Source organism: Nyctibius grandis, chromosome 21 (genome assembly GCF_013368605.1).
Source record: "Nyctibius grandis isolate bNycGra1 chromosome 21, bNycGra1.pri, whole genome shotgun sequence".
Lineage (NCBI taxonomy): Eukaryota > Metazoa > Chordata > Aves > Nyctibiiformes > Nyctibiidae > Nyctibius > Nyctibius grandis.
Genome location: NC_090678.1, coordinates 6,377,637 through 6,396,572, shown reverse-complemented (window position 1 = coordinate 6,396,572; position 18,936 = coordinate 6,377,637). Strand labels below are relative to the sequence as shown.

General features: G+C 54.6%; 1 protein-coding gene across 8 annotated transcripts in view; it reads right to left on the bottom strand.

Moving 5' to 3' along the window:
• ZNF648 (zinc finger protein 648) overlaps positions 1-18,936 on the bottom strand; it is a 46,077-nt gene that overhangs the window by 13,063 nt on the left and 14,078 nt on the right. For 6 of the 8 annotated variants that reach the window (XM_068416907.1, XM_068416909.1, XM_068416910.1 and 3 more), the window contains 6 exons: positions 14,066-14,159; positions 13,089-13,230; positions 12,695-12,826; positions 12,394-12,444; positions 9,889-10,005; positions 8,796-8,881 (listed from right to left, as the gene is read on the bottom strand). Coding sequence is in view for 1 of the 8 variants with exons in the window: in XM_068416911.1 (XP_068273012.1) it covers positions 14,146-14,159 (14 nt within the window). In the remaining 7 variants the exon portion in view is untranslated. Of the gene's footprint in view, positions 1-855; positions 1,035-1,738; positions 2,108-8,795; positions 8,882-9,888; positions 10,006-12,393; positions 12,445-12,694; positions 12,827-13,088; positions 13,231-14,065; positions 14,160-18,936 lie in introns of those variants that run through there. The other 2 variants (XM_068416906.1, XM_068416908.1) reach the window with 2 other exon arrangements.

Genomic DNA, 18,936 nt, shown 5'->3' with positions numbered 1-18,936 from the left:
TAGCTTCAAACGTGACATGATTTCAAGGGTGTCGTGGTTGGTTTGCTTGCTCAGAGTTTAAGCCTGGCTTTGCCTACAGGGGGTAGCACGGAAAAATGACGCATTCTTTAATGACAGCACCAAAAAATTCACCTTGAAGATGAAAAGACCCCTCCTCTCCATTTCTAAGCTTGGCATATGCTTCAGGAAGCCATATCTTGGTCTTTCTGCCCTAAAATCACCACCTGCTTTCCCCTGGAAAACAATACGAGTGTATTTGTAATTGAAGGATGTTGAGTGGAGGATGAAAACAAGCTGGTGAGGAAAGTTTTCACTTTCAAACGCGACAGCTTTGCTGTTTGGAAACTTTCTCTATTTCATGTTCTCCTTTCCAGCCAATTCACATTTTTGTTTCAGTCTTTACAGCCCCAGCCAGGCACTTCTGTGCGGAGCTGTTGTTAGCGTGTCAGGGATAGCAACACATACCTAAGGGAAGGAGTCAACGTTTGCTGGAACTGGGCCTGGCTGAACTCCCTTTCCCCCTCCCTCATCCAAATGGCCCCCAGCTTTGGAAAAGTTTGCCTCCATCTCTGAACTCGCTTGGCCCCAACTGCTATAAATAGTCGGAACAAAACCTCCCGGGCCAAATGCCCTGAGTGTTTAGAAAGCTTTGATCCCGCGCTGCTTTTCGAGAGCTCGAGCCTCTCCAACTCGTGCAGCTGGAGCCCGTATTGCTGCTCAAAGGCCTGGGAAGCGGGAGGGCGTTGAGCCGCGCGTGCACCCCACGTGCGGACTCTCCTCACCTCTCCCGTGGCCAACCAGCACCCGGGCAAGAGCAGAGGACGGGGCGCCGAATCGGAGCCACGATACCTGCCTGGAGTCCACGGAGCTCCCCGAGGAGAGCCGTCCCTCCGCTGGAGCCGGCAAGCAAACCCTCCTCTTCCTCGCTCCCGGCCGCCGTGTTTGCCTTCTGTCCCGTTCTCCTGCGGGTTGAGGGTGCTTTGCCTCCCCCTCCCTCTGGGTGTGCCTGGCCCTTGTGCCTTGGCACCGCTCGCCTTGGCCAGAGACGGAAGTGGAAAGACACAAACATCAGGGGAAAAAAAAAAAAACAACAGAAAAAGGGCTGCTCTTGCAGTATTTCCAACCCATCAAGCCCGGAGTGGGAATCCTATGAGAAAGCTGGCTCTCACAAAACCCCAGGCCAAGAGGTCTGGATAAGCGGCCCCGGGGTTTGCGTCCCCCCCAGTCAAGATCCCGATGGTTTCAGAGGAGCACAGCTCAGCTCTGCCAGCCGTCGGCACTTGCAGGGGTGCTCAGCACCCACAAACTGGCAGCTGGAGCAGCCACCTGGGCATGGTGCTCCTCGAGCCTCCCCTGCCCAAGGCTGGTGCAGCTGCATGGGGAGGCAGCCCCACACCTCCCCAGCCTTCACCGACCCCAGCCCTTGTGCAGCTCCAGCCACCAGCTTGTTCTTCCCACCTGGGCACAAGAAAGGGACCCTGAAGGTCACCCCAGTCCGGCTTTCCAGGCTCAGCGCTGCAGCGAGCAGCACCTCCCTTTCCCACCTCTGCATTCCCAACAGGTTTCCACGTGTGCAGCTCAGAGCCCCCAGATCCCAGCCAGGAAAACAGCTTTCTGCCCAGGTGGCTTTTTCCCTGCCAAAGCTCTTCCTTTGGGCAGCATAAGTCGGCAATGCCATGGCACGCAGCAGCACGAGGAGTGCGGCAGGGCTGGGGCTGGGCAGCTCGGGGTAACTCACCTGGGAGGAGAGGGGACCTTGCCGCCCACCACGGCCGGCAGGACAGACAACCAGGACAGAGGTGCAGCACCAAACCATCCTCCCTTCATGTTGCTTTGTTTCCTAGGAGTTTTGCTGCAGCCTCGCACTTGGCCAGTGCTTTTCCCCAACCGAGTGACTTCAAGGTGGTTACAGGACACTTTTCTCCAGAGCAAATACCACTTGAAACTCCTGGAAGTCTTTCAAACCCCAGCAGCGAGCACTTGCTCCCTGCCTTCTCACCTTGCCCCGCAGCAGGCTGGCAGTGGTGAAATCGTGGCTCTGCGGAGGTTCAGGGGAGCTGGCGTGGGCTTGGGTTGGCGCGTCTCTGGGGAGCCAGCTTAGCTAAGCCTGCGTTGGGAAAGGGCTGAGGTCAGGCCCATCACCCTCCGTCACTGACAGGCATCTAGCGTGGCAGCAAGAGAGCCTGGAAATTACTCCTCAGCGGGAGTTATAAATAAAGCAGCCCAGCTTTAAGGGAGCAGAGAAACCCCATGCACAGAGCCCATTGCAGAGAGAAGACCGGCGTTCAACCCCCTCCTCGCCCCGCTGCATCCCATGGCGCGTCAGACGGGGACTGTGCCTGGTGGGGTAGCTGGGTCCCAGCAAAACCCTTGCAGGGGACACCCAGCCTGGCCAGTGTCTGCACTGTGTCCAGCCTGGAGTCACTTCTGGAGCACCCATCCTCGGCTCCCTGAGGCCATGGGACTTGCTGCCTGAGCCCTGCCAGGGAGCTTTGCCCCCTTTTTCCTGCTTGCTCCATGGGCCAACCCTCACCCAGCTGCAAAAATGGCTGCAGCACCCAGAAACCCCCCCTGGGTGGGCTCCCATCACCTCCCCGCATCCCAGGCTGCGGTACCCAGGATGGGGTGGCTGCTCCCCGGGGAGCACATGGCGGGGGTGGGAGCTGGCAGCACGCTGCCTCGGAGGGGAGGGCTGGCTCAGGGCTTTGTTTTATGTCCTGTTTATCCTGCCGAGAGAAACAGAGGAGTTCAGTGTGCAGGAATCTCGCGCCCTCGCCCCACTCCCCCGCTGCATGAAAGCTGCTGAGCAAACAGGAGAAAAATCAAAGGCGATTGCACCCCGCTGGCAGCCCGCTGGGTTTCCGCACCGCCAGCCCCGCTGCCAGCTCTTGCATAAGCTGCTGGCTCAGCCCGGGGCTTTTTTTCTTGTAAACCAAGCAGCTGCCCCCTTCACTCATCGCAGAAGACCCCTCTCCTGCCTCCTTGCCAGCCTGTTGGGTTTTTTTTTTCCTCTCCCCATCAAATAAGATATGAGACCTGGGCAGCCCCTCGATACACAACCATAGGATCATTTAGGTTGGAAAAGACCTTTAAGATCATCGAGTCCATGCTACATTCAGCCAGTTGTTGGCATAGCAGGGCATGGGTGGTGGGTGACAGCCAAGTCGGACTGTCCCCATGGCATCCCGCAGTCCCCAGACTCAATCCAACACCATAAGCTGCCACCACCTCATCTCATCTCATCCCACCCTCTTCAAGGCTCAGCACTGGGGCACGTTACCTTCTCCTGCTGGAAAAAGGAGATGCTTCAGCCCAAATCTGAGCTCCGTAGCATCAGACCTCGCTTCTCTCTGTGTCACACCCAGAGCATCACAGAGGCAGTCACAAGAGGTTTGGCACCGGTGGCATGGGTGTGTGTCCTCTCCACCAGGCACAGCCTGAAGCACCAGGACAAACTGTCCCTGCTTTCTGTAAGGGCATCTTGATCCTGTCATCTTTGGCTGTCAAACAGTCCCCAGGCGTAAGGGTGTCCCCAAACACATGCCCTGCCTGCGTTACGAGGACTCATTTCTCCATCTCTCCTGGGCATGACCTCTCAGCAGAACAGGAATGAAAACCCCGTGGACATAAAAACACCCAGGAAAGAACATTAAATCCTCTACGTATATGCTCCTCACCATCAGGCATGGCCTCACCTTCCCCTCCAACACAAGGTTATTCTCCGATTTGGCAAGGTGACAGCTGCCAGAGTAGGACAAGGAAGAATGATGTCACCCTACCTTCTCTTTTCACCCCTGCCCCTTTTTTTGCTCTCTTTGCACACCTTTCACAGTGGGAAAAGGAAGAAAGCACAGTTTCAGGCTTTGCGAGGTCCCTGGGAGGCAGTGTGTGAGCAGAGGTGGCTCTCAAGGGCCCCATGCCACCACCCACCCCCCCAGCCACACCAGTCCCCCCACCCTGGGAGGTACCCCAGGAAGAGCTCCCCAGACCATTGCTTTAGCAGCTCCATCCACCACCACCTAGACCTGCCATCCATCAGTCTTTGGCAACACCCTACCATCTTCTACCACGCAAGTGTTCTGACTTCCTACATTTTTTTTTTTACTGTTTAATAATTTGTGATCACAAGTAATTTTAAAAAGTATCAAAATGCCATTTTCCTGGCTTTCACCATCATTCAAACCTACCAGCACAGCAGCCCTGTTTCCCTGCACGCTCCCTGAGCCCCCAGTAGGGAACTCCTCACTTTCCAGCATGCACAGCGGAGGGATGAGACCAAATTAACTCATACTTGGAGCTGCGGCAGGATCAGGCAAATCCTGGCTTGGCTACCTCTCTTTAGACTACATCTTGCAAACAGAAGGGCTGGAAACAATTTTGCTTTAATTGCTTTTTCAAATGTAGCCAGCAGATGGTTTGGTAACCCAAATTCATGACTTTCCACAGCTCCAGGCTGCTGGCTTAGAAACCAAACCCAAGAACGACACAGGTAGCGAGGGACCCATCCTACTTGCTCTACCAAAGTGCTGGCCATGATGCCCAAGACAGGACTGCCCAGGCTGGCCGAGAGGGACACCTCAAGGCTGCCGGGCCATCAGCTGCCTTTGTTGCATGCCGTCTGCAATCCCCAGCCACCAGCACCAGCACCAGCAGAAAGTTGTCTCCATTTGTGCCTGTTGGTTTCAGCTCAAAAACTAGCCAAATGGCACTTGGGCAGCCCTGGGCTGGCAGGGACGTTAAGCAGGCTGGTCTTTCCCAAGTGTTATTTTTGGTTGGAGGGACTCTAGGCAATGGGCTGGCTGCTCCTGAAGAGCACTCGCTCAGCACAGCACAGCCAGAAATAAGGGACAATTTGCAAGTGCACCACAGCCTGTGGTGTCAGGGCCACCATGCTCAGAAACAGCCTGGTAAGCCTGGAGAGCCCATGAGTATATAACATGGTCTGCAGCTTCCCTGGAGAGCACGGCATGGTCTCTCCAGGGCACAAGGGAACATGCTCTGCCCATACATCCCTTTGTCACTTGGTCCTTGGGGCTGTTCCTATGAACCCATCCCAGCTGCTCCTGAAAGGCTCATGGGTTAGGCAAGCAGAGTCCTTTTCTTGCTGGCTCTCACCCTGACCTGCTGTGTGACTTCCCACTAGTCCCTTCACCTCTCCTTCTCCATGGCAGTCACAGGATTGCTGGGCCAGTGTCCACGATGTCTCCATGCCCATCAGACTGGAAATGGGGACTAACAAGGCTAAGCACCGGTTGCAGACCTGTACACTACAGCAGGGTTTTAATACATCCTGACCCCAGTGGTTTATCCTTCACGTGTAGCCCCCACCTCTCCATGAACACCTATGCACTCAGCATCCCACGGTACCCAGCTGCAGAGCTCTGCCCCAGAACCAGCCCCATCACAGCGTGGAGGAATTAAGGCCGTCCCGAGAACGTCGCAAACATCTCGTGAAGCAGGCTTGTTTTTCTCTTACAAAGTAATTTGAAATTCTTGGAAGGCAATCAGGAAAGTACAAAGTATTCCAGCTCAGGACAGCCTGAGACTCATTCCTTAGAGGCACAATGGTTGTTTACTCAATCCCTCATACATTAATATATAAAAATTCATGAGTTCAACTGTAAACAAGAAGTACTGGCTTTACAGTGCTGTCTATTTAACAATAGTGGTTCCAGCCTGAATGCTGATTTTGTTATCTTTCTTCTAATCTTGCTATCAGAGGGTCAAGATCTTGCAAAATTATGGGAAATATTTCAAGCCCATTTATTTCTGGTTTTGAAATGCATCCTTCTGAAACCCAAGGCCAAAGAAAGACTATTTCAAATCAACATCGAAGAGTACAGGCAGGGAGAAGAGCTGTTTGTGCCAGCACTGTCCTCTGGCTCAACAACAAATGAGGAAAAAGCCAGCCACAGATACATTTGTGCTGGAAATCTCCAGAAGATTGCTACCAATTGAGAGGGAAGGTCCCCAAGGCAGTCTCCTAAGGGGATCAGTGGACACAAAATAACCCAAACCCAACCTGTTTCCAAGACAAAGCACAATCGGTTTCTGGAAGCACTTGTACCAGCGGGTTGACTGTGGAGAGCGAGGTCTCATCTGCATTCATCAGCCCAAGGACTCTAAGCTCAACAGTCCAGGACTCTTCCCAACACTTCATCTGAGGCAAGCCTCTGAAACTGCAACCCAATGGCAAGCTGGCAAGCCCAGCTCCCTCTCCCAGAAGGAGCTGTGGTGGATGAGGGTGGAGAGCCTGCAGGATGCACACGGTCCAGAGCTCATTGGAGCTCACCTCCCCTTCCATCTTTGCTGACTGGCACTGCCACAGGCCCTTCTCAAGTCAGGTCTGTGCAGCCTCAAGCTCCCCAGCTGGTCCCACTTACAGACCCCTCTCCCTTTTGGGTCTGATGCTTGCCAGAGGGAGCAAGCTGACACCATGGCTGTGGGCTCCAGGAGGTTCACATGGACATTCGTGGCTAGGCTGGTGGCATTTCCTGGCTCATTCACAGTCCTACATAAACACACTGCTGTTTCGGGCAGCTATTGTGCTGGGAAACATGGTTTTAGCTCAGCTTTCTCATCTCTCCTGAGCAACAGCTACTTGTTTAGGTAGGCTAAACAAGATGAGATCCATCCCTCTTGCTTGCAGAGTCAGAGCAGATCAGCCAGCTCCACTCCGATGCTTTCTAGCACTTGTACAGAACTCAGACACCTCCACACAAGCCCTTGCTCCAAGTGGGTGAGGAGAACCCAGTCAGAGAGTACTTTGATGGGTGATTAGGGCTGTGTGTGAAACCCCAGTTGCTTCTTCTGGGGACAGAGCCCCAGGCCGTGAAGCAGCAGACTGCGTGCTAATCTCAAGGAAGCGGTGCAAGAGGAGGAGGGAGCTTCCTTGAGCAGGAGGTTCGTGTATCTTTATCTTTGCTGCTGTCAAAGGGCGATAGCTGAGTTTGCAGCGTCTTGGAAAGCTCCATGCAAGCTATCTCCTGAGGACATCAAGAAGTCTGGAAAATCACCTTCACTCTCTTGATAAGGGTTTCAGTGAACAAATGAACTCCAAGGCAGGTTCCCAGGGAACAATCAATCACCTCTACCAGCTAGAAAGACATCAGCTTACATTTGAGTGAAACCTTCAGCTTGCTCAAACCACAGGTACTGCCTTGAGATGCACAAGCCTGCTCTCCTGTTGAGGGTCACCAGTATTTCAGCTGTAACTTCTGCCCTGCAGAAACCAGCCAGACAGGAGGGGTTTACTGGGTGGTCATCCAAGTGCTGCCAAATCACTATCCAAGGGCAAGAGCTCTCAGACAAGCCCAGATTTCAACCAGTGAAGAAACAATTCAACCACTCTCCCTCCCTGCCCTATGAAAGACAGAAGGACACGCCATTCGAGAAAGTCCATGTGCCTTTGATCTTTACTGCTGCCCTCTCAGCCAAAGAGACCTCCACCTCTACTGCCTCAAAACCCGCAGTGCTACAGCAATGCAAGAGGTAGCACCTGGCTCCCTGTTCACTCCAGCGATCAGCTACTTCCAGGGGCGTCATGGGAATGTCCCCTTTGGGACATTTATCTGTATATTTGCACACAAATATTCTCATTGGAAGAGCCCAAAGCCTGTCTCCAAACACTGGCCCCCAGCCCACCTTACCAAGGAGGGCAAGATCTGCACCAAACCCAGATGGGACCAGGCTGATAAATATGCTGTTGTGATGAAAAAATCCCTCGGGCTGCCTCAGGCTATGGTGGGAAAGGCTCCCTCCCTCCCTGCATGGGCTGGGGGTACCACCCTGCAGACTGTGGGCAGGGTGGGAGCTCCTCCCTGACCACCTGCGGTGACCGCAGCGGAGCACAAAGCCAAACTGCGTTTACAGCTTCGCCTGCCCAGCTTGCCGGCTCTCGCCATTCCTGCCGGTCAGCCAGCCCGCCCCAGAAGGCAGCTCCGTGTTTGTCTTGGATGACCTCCTGCCAGACCAGAGCTTTCCACAGCACGGCTCTTCTGTGCTGCCGGAGAGCGGATTTCCTGCTGTTTGATCTAAATTCGCCCGTCGATTCACCAACTGCCTCCTGGTTTCCTTCATCAGCCCTGATCTTTCCATCAGGGAGGTGGCCCGGGGCTCTTTGGCAGGGAGCTGGGCAAGAGGCCTGGTGGTCAGGGAGCAGTCACCGCTGGTCCGTGCCTCCTCTGGCCCTGGAGCTGGAGGGGTGGAGAGGACCTTCCTTCCCTTCCAGGCGGACCAAGCACGGACATGCAGTGCCCTCTGCTGCTGTGGCCACCCAGGGAGATGCAGGAAGGAGGAGCAGGCAGGGCTCGGCGGCTTTGCAAACCTCTGAACAGGCAGCCAAGCCTCCAGCCTCCCTGCTAGTTCTTTGCTGGCAAGGCAGAAACAGTACATTTCTCTCTGCTAAGTTGCCATTAATCATAGCTCTTGGAGCAGCTGTTTGAGAAGCCAAGCTGGTAGAAGAGGCCCAAGTGGTCCTATCAGCCAACTCCGCACCTGCAGGTTAGAGCTACCTGAAGAAACCAGGACATCTTCACTACAGTTCCACCCACTAGGCTTGAGCAACACTTTCCTTCCCCATGCAATGGTGAGGGGGACAGCCTGGTGAGACGGGCAGAGCATTAAGGGACAAGAAGCCAGTGCGGGGGACAAGAAAATATTCCCTTTCCCCTTGACCAGAGGCTCCCTTTCCCAAGAGAAATGTGCTGCTTTATCTTGAAATAGTGGAGGGAAGCAGCCACACAGGGAGGACAGGCTGGGGGTCCAAACTGTCCCGGGGAGCAGAAGAGCCTTACCAGGAACTGCATGGATCAGGTGTGAAATGGAGACATCGCCCATAGCAGGACCTCAGTGAATTACTGCTCTTGCTACAGAAGCCTTCCTGGGAACACAAAAATAGACACTAATTAATCAAAGGCCCAGAAAGGTCCCTTGTGATGTTCCTGCTCACAGGACTGCAGGCGAGGTCAGCTGTGGCCCAGCACAGTCCACTACCAGCAGACTTAGCAGCTGGGAGGAGTGTTAGGTGTGCAAGTGCCTCTGCCAAGCTCTTCTGAACCAGCCAGGGAACTGCTTCAAACTTGGGCAGAAAGAGCATCCCAGCTGGTTTGCCTGGAGTTGGTAGAGCCCTACTGAGGCCCTGCAGGTGTGATGGACCTGGGCTGCTCCAGCGCAGAGGAAGCCAGGAGCTTGGCACAGCCCCCAGACCACCCTGGATCCCTGCCATCACACCGGAGCAAACCTGGAGTTGCTCCTGAAGCAGCACCCAGCCACGGGGCTGGCAGGACACCCATGGCTCAGAGCAGCTCACACTGGAAGAAACCACTTTGATTTTCTTTTCCTTCACCCTGTCAAACTCTCTCCAATTCCAGGCTGAAGAACCTCAAGTGAGGTTTAAAGGCCACAACACAGGCAGCAAAGTCCACTCCTAGTTAATAAGAGTCACTTTAAGAGATAAGGCCTATTGGCATCTGGAGAATGATAGAGGTTTATAATGCTGGCAGCAATCTGACCCCCAGCAGGTTTACGTGGCCCAGGCAATGTCCAGCTAGATAGTCATCTCCTGGTCCTGGACTGAAAGCGGCTCCCTTCCCCTGACTGCAAAGACTGCATATTCCTTATCTCCACTGCAGGGAAGGTCACCACTAACATGCAATGCATTCAAGTTTTGATTGCTCTCCCTTCTCCATTAATTTTTCCACAACTTCTAGGTGATCAGGACACAAAGCAAGCGGAGAAGGATCTGGCTCAGTTTTGCACTTGATTCCAGGGCAGGGTTTCCTTCGTCCTCATTCCTAGCCATGGCTTTTCTAGCACTGCCAGTCCCCTTCTCTGGGTACCCACACCCCCCCTCTGCCATCAGTCCTGCTTGTTCCATGCCACGCTTACCATCCTCTTGGACAGAGAAGACCTCTGCGCCTTCGCACTGTGCCTCGGTCTCCTTGGTGCTCCTCCAGCCCAGCCAAGTGTCTCAGCTAAGGGCTGACGTGAAAAGTCAAGTCTCTCCTGCAAACCAAAGCATAATTTCAGAGGGGAGGAGCACATGAAACCACACAGAGCATCAACGCAGAGCCCAGCTTGAAAACCTCAGTGCCTCTCTCAGGACCTGTCACTCAGTCTGATCTCTCTCTCACAAGCACCGTTTGTGGTATTTCATGGATGTATCAGCCCAGGACACTCCTCCTTCCCCCAAAATGCAGCCGCCACTGCAGTGGAGCCTGGCCATGCCATGCTTTAGGTAAACCCAAGAAGAACACAGAGCCACACAAATTCTCCTAAGAGGAAGAAATTAGGCTCAGGCCACACAGACCTGATACCTTCTAGCCTAAAGCCTTAATTATTTTTAAGGAGCATCCCAAAACCAGCCCCTTCCAAGGTACTCACATCCTCTAGCATGGAGCCAGGGATACAGCCGAGGGTTGGTGACAGGGGCACCACGAGGACCCATCCCTGTTTCCATGACCCGCATACCCTTTGGGCAAACCCCACCTCTGGCCCCGGCGTGCTGAGGGCACACAGCCCCTATCTCTGTATTGCACCTCATCAGGAGATACCCGGCCGGGACAACTGCCACCCCTCTGCGCTCAGTATCGTCTCGTTATCTCACACCCACTGTAAAGTGCTGGCAGGAGAAATGCTGAATCAGAAGCGCTCAGCTGGGAGAAATTAATTTGTTTTTCAGCAGCGGCGTGGCCCTGTGCTGATTCAAAGCGTTCCTGCTCAGGGAGCGGGCGACGGCCCTGGTAAGTGCGGTTCAGTGCCTCAGCGCCCAGGGGAACAGCTTGGTCCCAAATCAAGATGACATGTGCTGGAGCCAGGCAATGGAGAGGCCAAGGGGACCCACAATACACCTTCTGGCAACTCAGAATTATTTCTCAGCACCTTCTGGCCTCTCCTTCATAGGTGAGGTGCCTCGGCTGCCGACGTTACTTGCAGTGGGAGCATCCAGGAGTTCCCGCCTGCACCCAGGGCTGATGCCCTGTTTTCTGTACCACTGATGCAGTCACCAGCACGTTGTTAGCCTGAGCAGTCAGCAAAACCCACGGCCACTGCTCGGAAGCCTGCCTCCCGTTTCCCTGAGCTCAGCAGCCCTGCCTGATAAAGGGTGGGATGGAGCCGCTCAGATGAAAGGAGAAGAAAACTCTTTCAGCACTGGCTCTCCTCCCATCAGATAGAGAGCGCACGGCCGCACAAAGTCCCCGAGGTACGGCTCTGGGACAGCCCTATGGCCCTGGGACACGGCCAAGCCAGGCAGTGAGAGCTGCAGGGAACAGCCCGGCTGGCTTTCCACCCTGCCAGGGCTCTGCGGGGCACAGGAGCGGCCCCTGAGCACAGGGAGGAGATGTGGCCATCCAAGCCCCGCAGCCTGCTGCTCCCTGAGAATACCCGCTGGCACCGGGGTGAACTGGGGAGAGGAGGCATGACACCCCGCCAGAGCTCCTGTCCCAGCCACACCAAGCCTCCACCAAGCTGTGGGAGCAGCTTCACACCCCTGCTAAAAACAACAGGCGACCAGCTCCACAGTGTCTCCAGTACCCAGTCACAGGCGCGCTCCCTGCCTCAGTTTCCCCAGTTGGCAAAACTATACACCCCCCAAGGCCCAGCAAGAGCCAGCCTGGGCTATTTTACATCTTGGGGCTACTCCAAGTGTGACCAGCCCCACAGCAGCCTCTGCCAGGCAGGACGGGAGGGCAGCAGGCAGAAAGGGGTGCCCCTGCCTGCCCCCCCCGCTCACCCCTCCTGCCTGGGTGGCCACGGGGAACAGGGAGCCGACCTAGCCTGGAGCCAAGGAGAACCTCTACCAGGCACCCAACAGTGCTTGCAACTCTCCAGCTTCTGCTAAAGAAGCTGGACCCGCTGCCAGGGGGGGCCCTTTGTCCCCTGTCCCCAAGCTGTCAGCACAGCATCTACCTGTGTCCCTGCGGTTCTCGCAGGGCGACATTGCCATCTGCTGCCTGCTGCCAGGCAGGACACGCCAGCTCGCCTCTGCCACCCAGGCCTGGCCCTCCTCCATCCCTGCTCGCAGGGGACCCGCAGGCGCCGGGGCAGCACCCATGCCACCACCTCCACACAGAGCCGCCTGCCGCAGGTGCCCCGCTGGCACCAGACCCTGTGGGCAGCACAGGGCTCTCAGCTCCAGCCCAGCTGTGCTTTGGTCCCACCCAGCACCTCCAGCTCTACCCTACTCAAGGGCTGTGTACGCGGCTGGTACGCTCATTTGTGGCTAACGAACACGCAACCACCCAGCAGCACAGGGATGGCAGAGCAGTGACCCAAACCAGGGCCGTGTCCCCTGCCAACTGCCCAGTTTTGCAAGCACCAGCCTCATCGCTCTGAACCACCACGGAGCAAGACCCTGGCACCAAGCTCTGCCCTTGGCTCTTGGTGACTTACCCACTGAATGGGAACACAGACCTCCAGCTCCCTCTGCCTGGGGTTCATCAACTGGAAACACAAAGATGTTATTTTTTTAACAGCCATACCAAGAGACGTTCACTCATTTTAAACTTTAAAGCATCTTCATATTGTTTCTACAGCTTAAGATAGAAGATGCCATCAAAGGGAGGAGAACAGTGGTAATTATCTGCAGTTCAGAAGTTTAACCTTTATTTTTGGGTTTCCAGCTATACTTGTTAAATACTTCTCGGCTGATCTTTCCTAAGAGGCTGTGCGGTTTATAATTGAGATTACCCACCTGAGACAGGAGATTTCCAGAAGCAGGCCTGGGTTTATAGGTCACCAACACAGACTGAAGCTGACAGTTGCCCTGATCTTTGAGAGGGACAGGGTCATGGAAGATGGCATGGTAACACATTGCTGGAGGTCACTGCAGGCAAAAAACAAAGAGGAAACGAGGAATCCCCTTCCTAGCTGCTTACATGATGGTGGGGACTATCCCCAAAGCCTGGCTGAAAGTCAACAAGAGGCTCCCCTCCACCATGGCTCTTCTGCGGGTGTGCAATGCAGTGTTTATCCCATACCCTGGCACTGGTAACCCGGGAAAATACCTGGTGGATCTCAGATCAGTCCAGGGACTTCAAGGCAAAAGGGAGGACGTGACAAAGAAAACTATTAAAAAACTCACTTACCTGCATGCTATAGATTTTGTGACATCTTTTTCTTCTTAAATCACCGTTTTCTCACCCAGGTTGTATGTATGACTTTGTGCTTTCTGAGTATATGGCACCTCGTAAGGCTTTTTCTTGGCTGCATCTTCAGCACAGAGCTCCGCTGTAGGTAGAAATCAGCCCAGGAAAACACGTTACTCACAGAGCTGAGCAGGGAGGACAGTTTGTTGTATTTTTCCCTGACAACATTTATCCCATTTCAAGATCCTGAAGGAGAAAGCGATATTCATCAGAATTACCTTTTTCTTCTGCAATATTTCTTTTCTTTCAGGCTGGTCACGGCAGCATGCCTGCCCTGGGCAGGGAAGGAGCTGTGCATGGGGAGGGACCACCCCAGACACCCCAAAACACGCAGCGTGCCTGGAGGGGGACCAGCAATGCCAAGGTCACCAGGGGACCATGCCAGCCTGGCACTACTTTTGGCAGCCTTAGAAAGGGAGCCCCAGCCCTGTGCCCTGCTCTCTTTGTAGCTTGCAAACGGGCCTCAGCTGGCCCCAGTGATGATGCTCCTCTTGCCATAATGAGCTGCACCTGCCTCCACGCTCTGCACATCTCTTCCCATGACTTTCTCCTGCCCTCTGGTTTTTAAACCATCCCCCAGCTTGTGTTGAGTGTTCCCCACAGGTTCAAGTCCTACCACTATTCCCCAACCCAGGATAAACCCCTCTGCTTCGCAGAGATGCTGCCAAGACCTGGCAAATGCTTTTTGCTGGTATGGTGTGGTTTGCTCCAGTACTGTGCTCTGGACCATCTTCAAGATGCTCTGAACCATCGAGATGCTCTGAGCGCAGCCCGGGGGGTAACTACCCCTTTCCCATATGCTCCCCCAGTTCCTGACAGCAGGATCATATTCCTGTATCAGCAGTGATTATTTGCAAAGCCCTGATCAGCCGTGCAGGACTGAAGGCTGCTCTGTTGTGGTTTTGTTGAAATACTACCTGTTGCCAGGACTTTTAGGGGGTTCCATTTCTTTTTCACATTGCCAAGACCATCTTCCCTTTGTGGCTGTCTTTGGGATTCAAAGGGATGATCCTGCACATAGTAAAAAAGAAAATCAGCTGAAAAAAAATATGGTAGTTGTGACATGGAACGTGGGCCTGGGGGCAGGTGGCAGTCTCATAATGTAAGACAGGGACACAGGCTTGAACTAATCTCGTCTTCCCCCCCGCTTCTCCCATCCCTACTCTGCTGCCCTTGGCTGTGCTGATGCAAGGGGCTGTTCCCTCTCCAGACGCAGGCAGCAGAGTGTGCCTGCTTCCACTAATCCCAAATAAATCAGCCGTAGGCAGAGTCTCCTCGGAGCTGAGATTGCCTATGAAATGAGTCAGCTCAATACAAGGGGAAAAGTTTGATTCTGACGCCAGAGAGGAGACAGCAATCCCTGCCCTGAGGAAGGGGAAGCTAAGCAGTGTGTGTGAGACAGGCAGCAAGAGAAGCAGTGAGGAAATATCCCTGTGGGAAAGCTCCCACACTGGGGAGAGACAGAAACACACACGTTGGGCTGGCAGGGAGGGAGAAACCGCTCGTGCGGTGACCAAGGAACAACCAGACGGCGACAAACACGTCTCGAAGGGGAAGAAAAGCAGGGATTTAGCACAACGCACCGGAGACGAACTGAAGGTCACAGCATGAAGTCCTGGGAGGAAGGCAGGGGAAAAGCCCCCTGTGAGCTCTAGTGGTGCTGGGGCTCTCTCCAGCAGACGTGGAAATAGCATCTAAAAGCCAGGAGCAGGCAAAAGCCTTCCGGGAGGTGCAGTGGGAGGCACAACTCGAGCAGGCGGTCAGTGCTCTCTTCGATGCAGGCAGCAAGGTTGGGGTGAGGAAGGGGGTCCCACCTCCGGAGGCTCTGCAGTTGCTCGGCTGGACACAAAAAGGTGAGCCAGACACTGGCACACCTGCACAGGATGCTCTGTGCCAGCCCCCCTCGTCTGCCACACGGGAGCCCGGGGGGCTGCTCCTGCCGGGGTCGGGGGCCGGCTGCCCACCCGTGCTCACCCATCGAGGTGAGGCTCTGCCAGCTGGAGCTGGGGGAGGCCTGAGGGTGATGGGGAGCGATGCGGGTGGGGGGACCTCAGGGCAGAGGCAAGAGGCCGCTGGGCTCTGTCCCCTTCTGCAATGAGACCTCCAAACGCCCCTGGCATCACCTTGCAGACCGAGGGTGGGTTATGGTCTTTGGAAAGCTACTTCGGGGAAGGAGGTTCATCCTCAGCACGTGTATGAGCAGCGTTCCTGCAGGTGCTCTCCCACCTCTCTGCAGCAGCGGGCTGGACAGCACGTACACCACTGTCCACAGCCTTCCCCTTGGGGAGCAAGACAACAGATAAAAGCCGCGTTGGCATTTCCCAACACTCACAAGTGCTGTCCCTGTCAGCAGCAGGCTTGCCCAGGCTCAGCCAGCTGGCTTCATGTGATCCAGCAGCCTCCGAGCAAGGGTGCTGGGGGATGCTAGTAAACCAGCACCCAAAGAGGAATTCAGCACCCAAAGAGGAATTCGCTGCATCACTTGTCAGTGAGAGGAATGGGGCTTCTCCCTGTCTCTGCTGGGGTTTGCAAGTGGTTTTGCCTTCCTGAGAAGCAGCTGCTCAGACACCCTCCTCCCCACGCCTCCCCGGCCTTGCAGCAACACGGGGAGCAGATACACACTGCTCTTCAGGCTCCTCACACAGCATGAGCTCCTTGGGACATCTTACACGTGCGCGTGAGAGCAGGGCAGAGCCCGCTGACCTGCTTGCAAAATTGCAAAATTGCAAAGAGCACTGGTGAAAATAAAACTGTCACGGGCCAGACCTCCCCTCCTCGGCACTGCATGTCCCACAAACAGCAAACCCACTGGTTGCTAGCTGCGTCGGGCTCGTGGTCAGGGTCTGATTTTAATTCTCTTTAAGTGCTCTGCATAAAAGAGGGGGGCAGAAACGTGGCTGCACTGCTGCTCCATGCCTAGGGGCAGGAGGCAGCTTGGCTTGCCCACCTCCGCTGCCAGCAGCACGCAGGGCATCTGCTCTGCTGAGCCAGCCCGGGGGGCTGTTGGGGCAGCTTTCCCACCTTCACCATCACAGCTCCAAGATGTTGTCCTTGGTTTCTTACCCTCTTGCTATTTTTCTTTCTCTGGAAATGCTCTGTGTGGCCAGGTGACCTTTATTAAACCCATATTTTTTTATACTGCATGATTCGGCATTAACACAGCTCTTTTCTCTGCTGGACCCTCCAGGAATGGAAGAAGCAGCTACTGCTCCCCTGACACTGTAACATGTGAGCTCCTTAGCTGTCAAGAGAAGCAGCCACTGGATCTGAAACTTGGCAGACCATCAAGGCCTCTGTAATTAATAATGTCTGCATTTTGTTTCCTGGTGGTTCTGTATTTTAAAAAGCAGGAAAATAGTTAATAAAGTGCAGAAAATAAAAATTCACACTTCCAAATAAGCACTGTAGACATTAGAAGAAGGAAAAAGGACATCAGATCTAGGCATAAATCAATGCAACCAAGACAAAACCAGCTATATTAAGAAACAGCTGCCTAGTTGCTTTCTGCTCCTCACACCTGTCAGCCCCTCCTGCTCCAAAATCCACGTCCCCTACAGCAATGGCCCCAGGACTGGAGAAGCCTTAGAGGCGTTCATGCCTGCTGCAGGCAAGAAGCGCCCCGAATGCCTGGACCAGGAGTTCCCCCGTGGCAGCCTGGCGGGGAGGAAGGGGGTCCGATGTGCACCGCCTGGAGAGGAGGGTGACGGCAACGCTGATGAGGAGGAAACCAAGGAGCAACCACAGCAGCCCAGGGAATGGCCCAAGGGAGTACGTGCCTGGGGACGTGCTGTGCCAGGAAGGTGAGGCCTTCAGAACCTTCACCCTCATCAACGCTAACGGTGTGGCCAAGAAGCTGAAGTGCTGCTGAGCCTTCGTGCCCTGGGTGACGAGCCCAGCTGTGGGGAACCCCTGTGCCAGCAGCACTCATCCCAGATGGACGGCGGGGCCACCGGGCCCTGTGGTGCCGAGGACACCCCAGTGACCTTGGGCAGCAACTCTGGGGAGGTGTTCAGGGATGGCCGCTCCAGCCATGTCACCCGGCGAGCGTCAGTTCTCACCAGCACAGAGGCTATGGGGCCAGGGGGTCTGCAGGAGTCCACTTGGAGGAGTATCCCTACAAGTCAGTGCGGGTGGTCCTTCAAGAAGTCCAGTGACCTGCTAAGCCACCTGGAGATGCACAGCAGGGCCAAGCCCGATGCCTGCGAGCTCTGCAGCAAAGCCTGCAGCATTGGGGGAGCACCCCTGCGAGTGCCCCTTCTGCACCAAAACCTACACCTGGTCCTCGAACTGCAGCAACCACATCCTCACCCACACAGGCGAGAGGTCCTATGGCTGCGCCGACTGCGGCAAGGCTTCCGCCAAGTCCTCCAACCTCTTTGAGCACCAGATGCTGCACACTGAAGCCTGAACCCTCCTGTGCTGCAAAACACAACCCTTCCACACAGAGTACGCTGGACACAGTAATTACAGGCAAAATATCTGCACCCCTCGCTCTCCTCTCAGGAGCAGAAGTGCACTGAGTGTTTCCACAGCAATAAGCTGCTTCCTGAGACCAAGAACTGGGACTAGACAGTTGGTAAAAATGGCTTTTCTCAGGTACCTGATAGCTGAGGCAATTAAAAGAAAATTAAACTGACATTTCTAACTTGCACTGTAAGAGAGATGTGCAGTAGTGAAATAATTAAAAAGTTACTGCTGGGAACATCCTGTTCTCACCGCCTGCCGGGAGAAACAAAAGGGCAAGAAGCATTTTTGGCTTTTTTTTTTTTTTTTTTCTTTCTTTCTTGATAATTAATTGCTAGTTATTGCTGTGTCCCCAAATGCTAGAACCCAAGGGTTTTCCAAATGACAACAGAGATATTTAGTGGTCAGTACCTGGTTTATCCAGCCTCACTTGGTGACAACCAACATTTTGCCAGCCAGATCTCCCTGCTCAAATTATTCTCATGAAGGGCTCAGAACTTCATTTTCTGGTTTATAGCACTTGCCTGAAAGGTCTTTCAGCAACTGCCTGGAAGCAGCTCCACGATGAAGCTGCTATCCCATCCTTTGCTGTCTCTTACTGTCCAGCATCATTTGCTTCCCCACCAGTTACACTGGTGTACCAGCTGCACCTGAGCCTCTCAGGCAGGGTTCTCTGGATGGGAACTCACCTTGGAGCATCCTCACGCAGACAGGGCTCACGCTGCCGGCTCCTCCCAAGAGCTCAGCTGGCCACCTCTGGAAAGGGACTTCCCAGCTGTTTTTCCAACTCCATGAACACAGTGTTCAGGAAGGAAGGTTCACCCCCTACTCAACTGTCCCATGGGAGCAGAGGTGGGCCTGAAAGATGAGGAATGGCCAGGGGACACAGCAGATGTGCCCTGCCGACCTCTTCATGGCAGCAAGGGCCCTGGCACGTGTGAGAAAACAAAGCTAAAAGAAAAGAGTGATATTTATTAAGTGCCTGCTCACTGGATGCCAGTCTGGTCAGGATCCGAGTCCTGGAATGCTCTTCATCCTCACCCTCATCATTACCTCCAGCAGCCATGCTTGGCTTACCCTTCAGCCCATCACCCAAGGGCACCCCAGCCTCTGGCCCTTCCATCTACCCCTCCTGCTATGCCAGCACAACACCAGGTTCGTTTGCAGGAGACAACAACAGTATAGGAAAGGTTCTGATGCTTCCCGAGTCAGAGTATCCCCAGACTTTAGTCTCCCATGCAGAGCAAGGCTGAGTATACCCTGGGCTGGTGTTTAGCACTGACCTTCTGGAAGGGAGAACAGGGCTCTGTGTGGTTTTAGGATG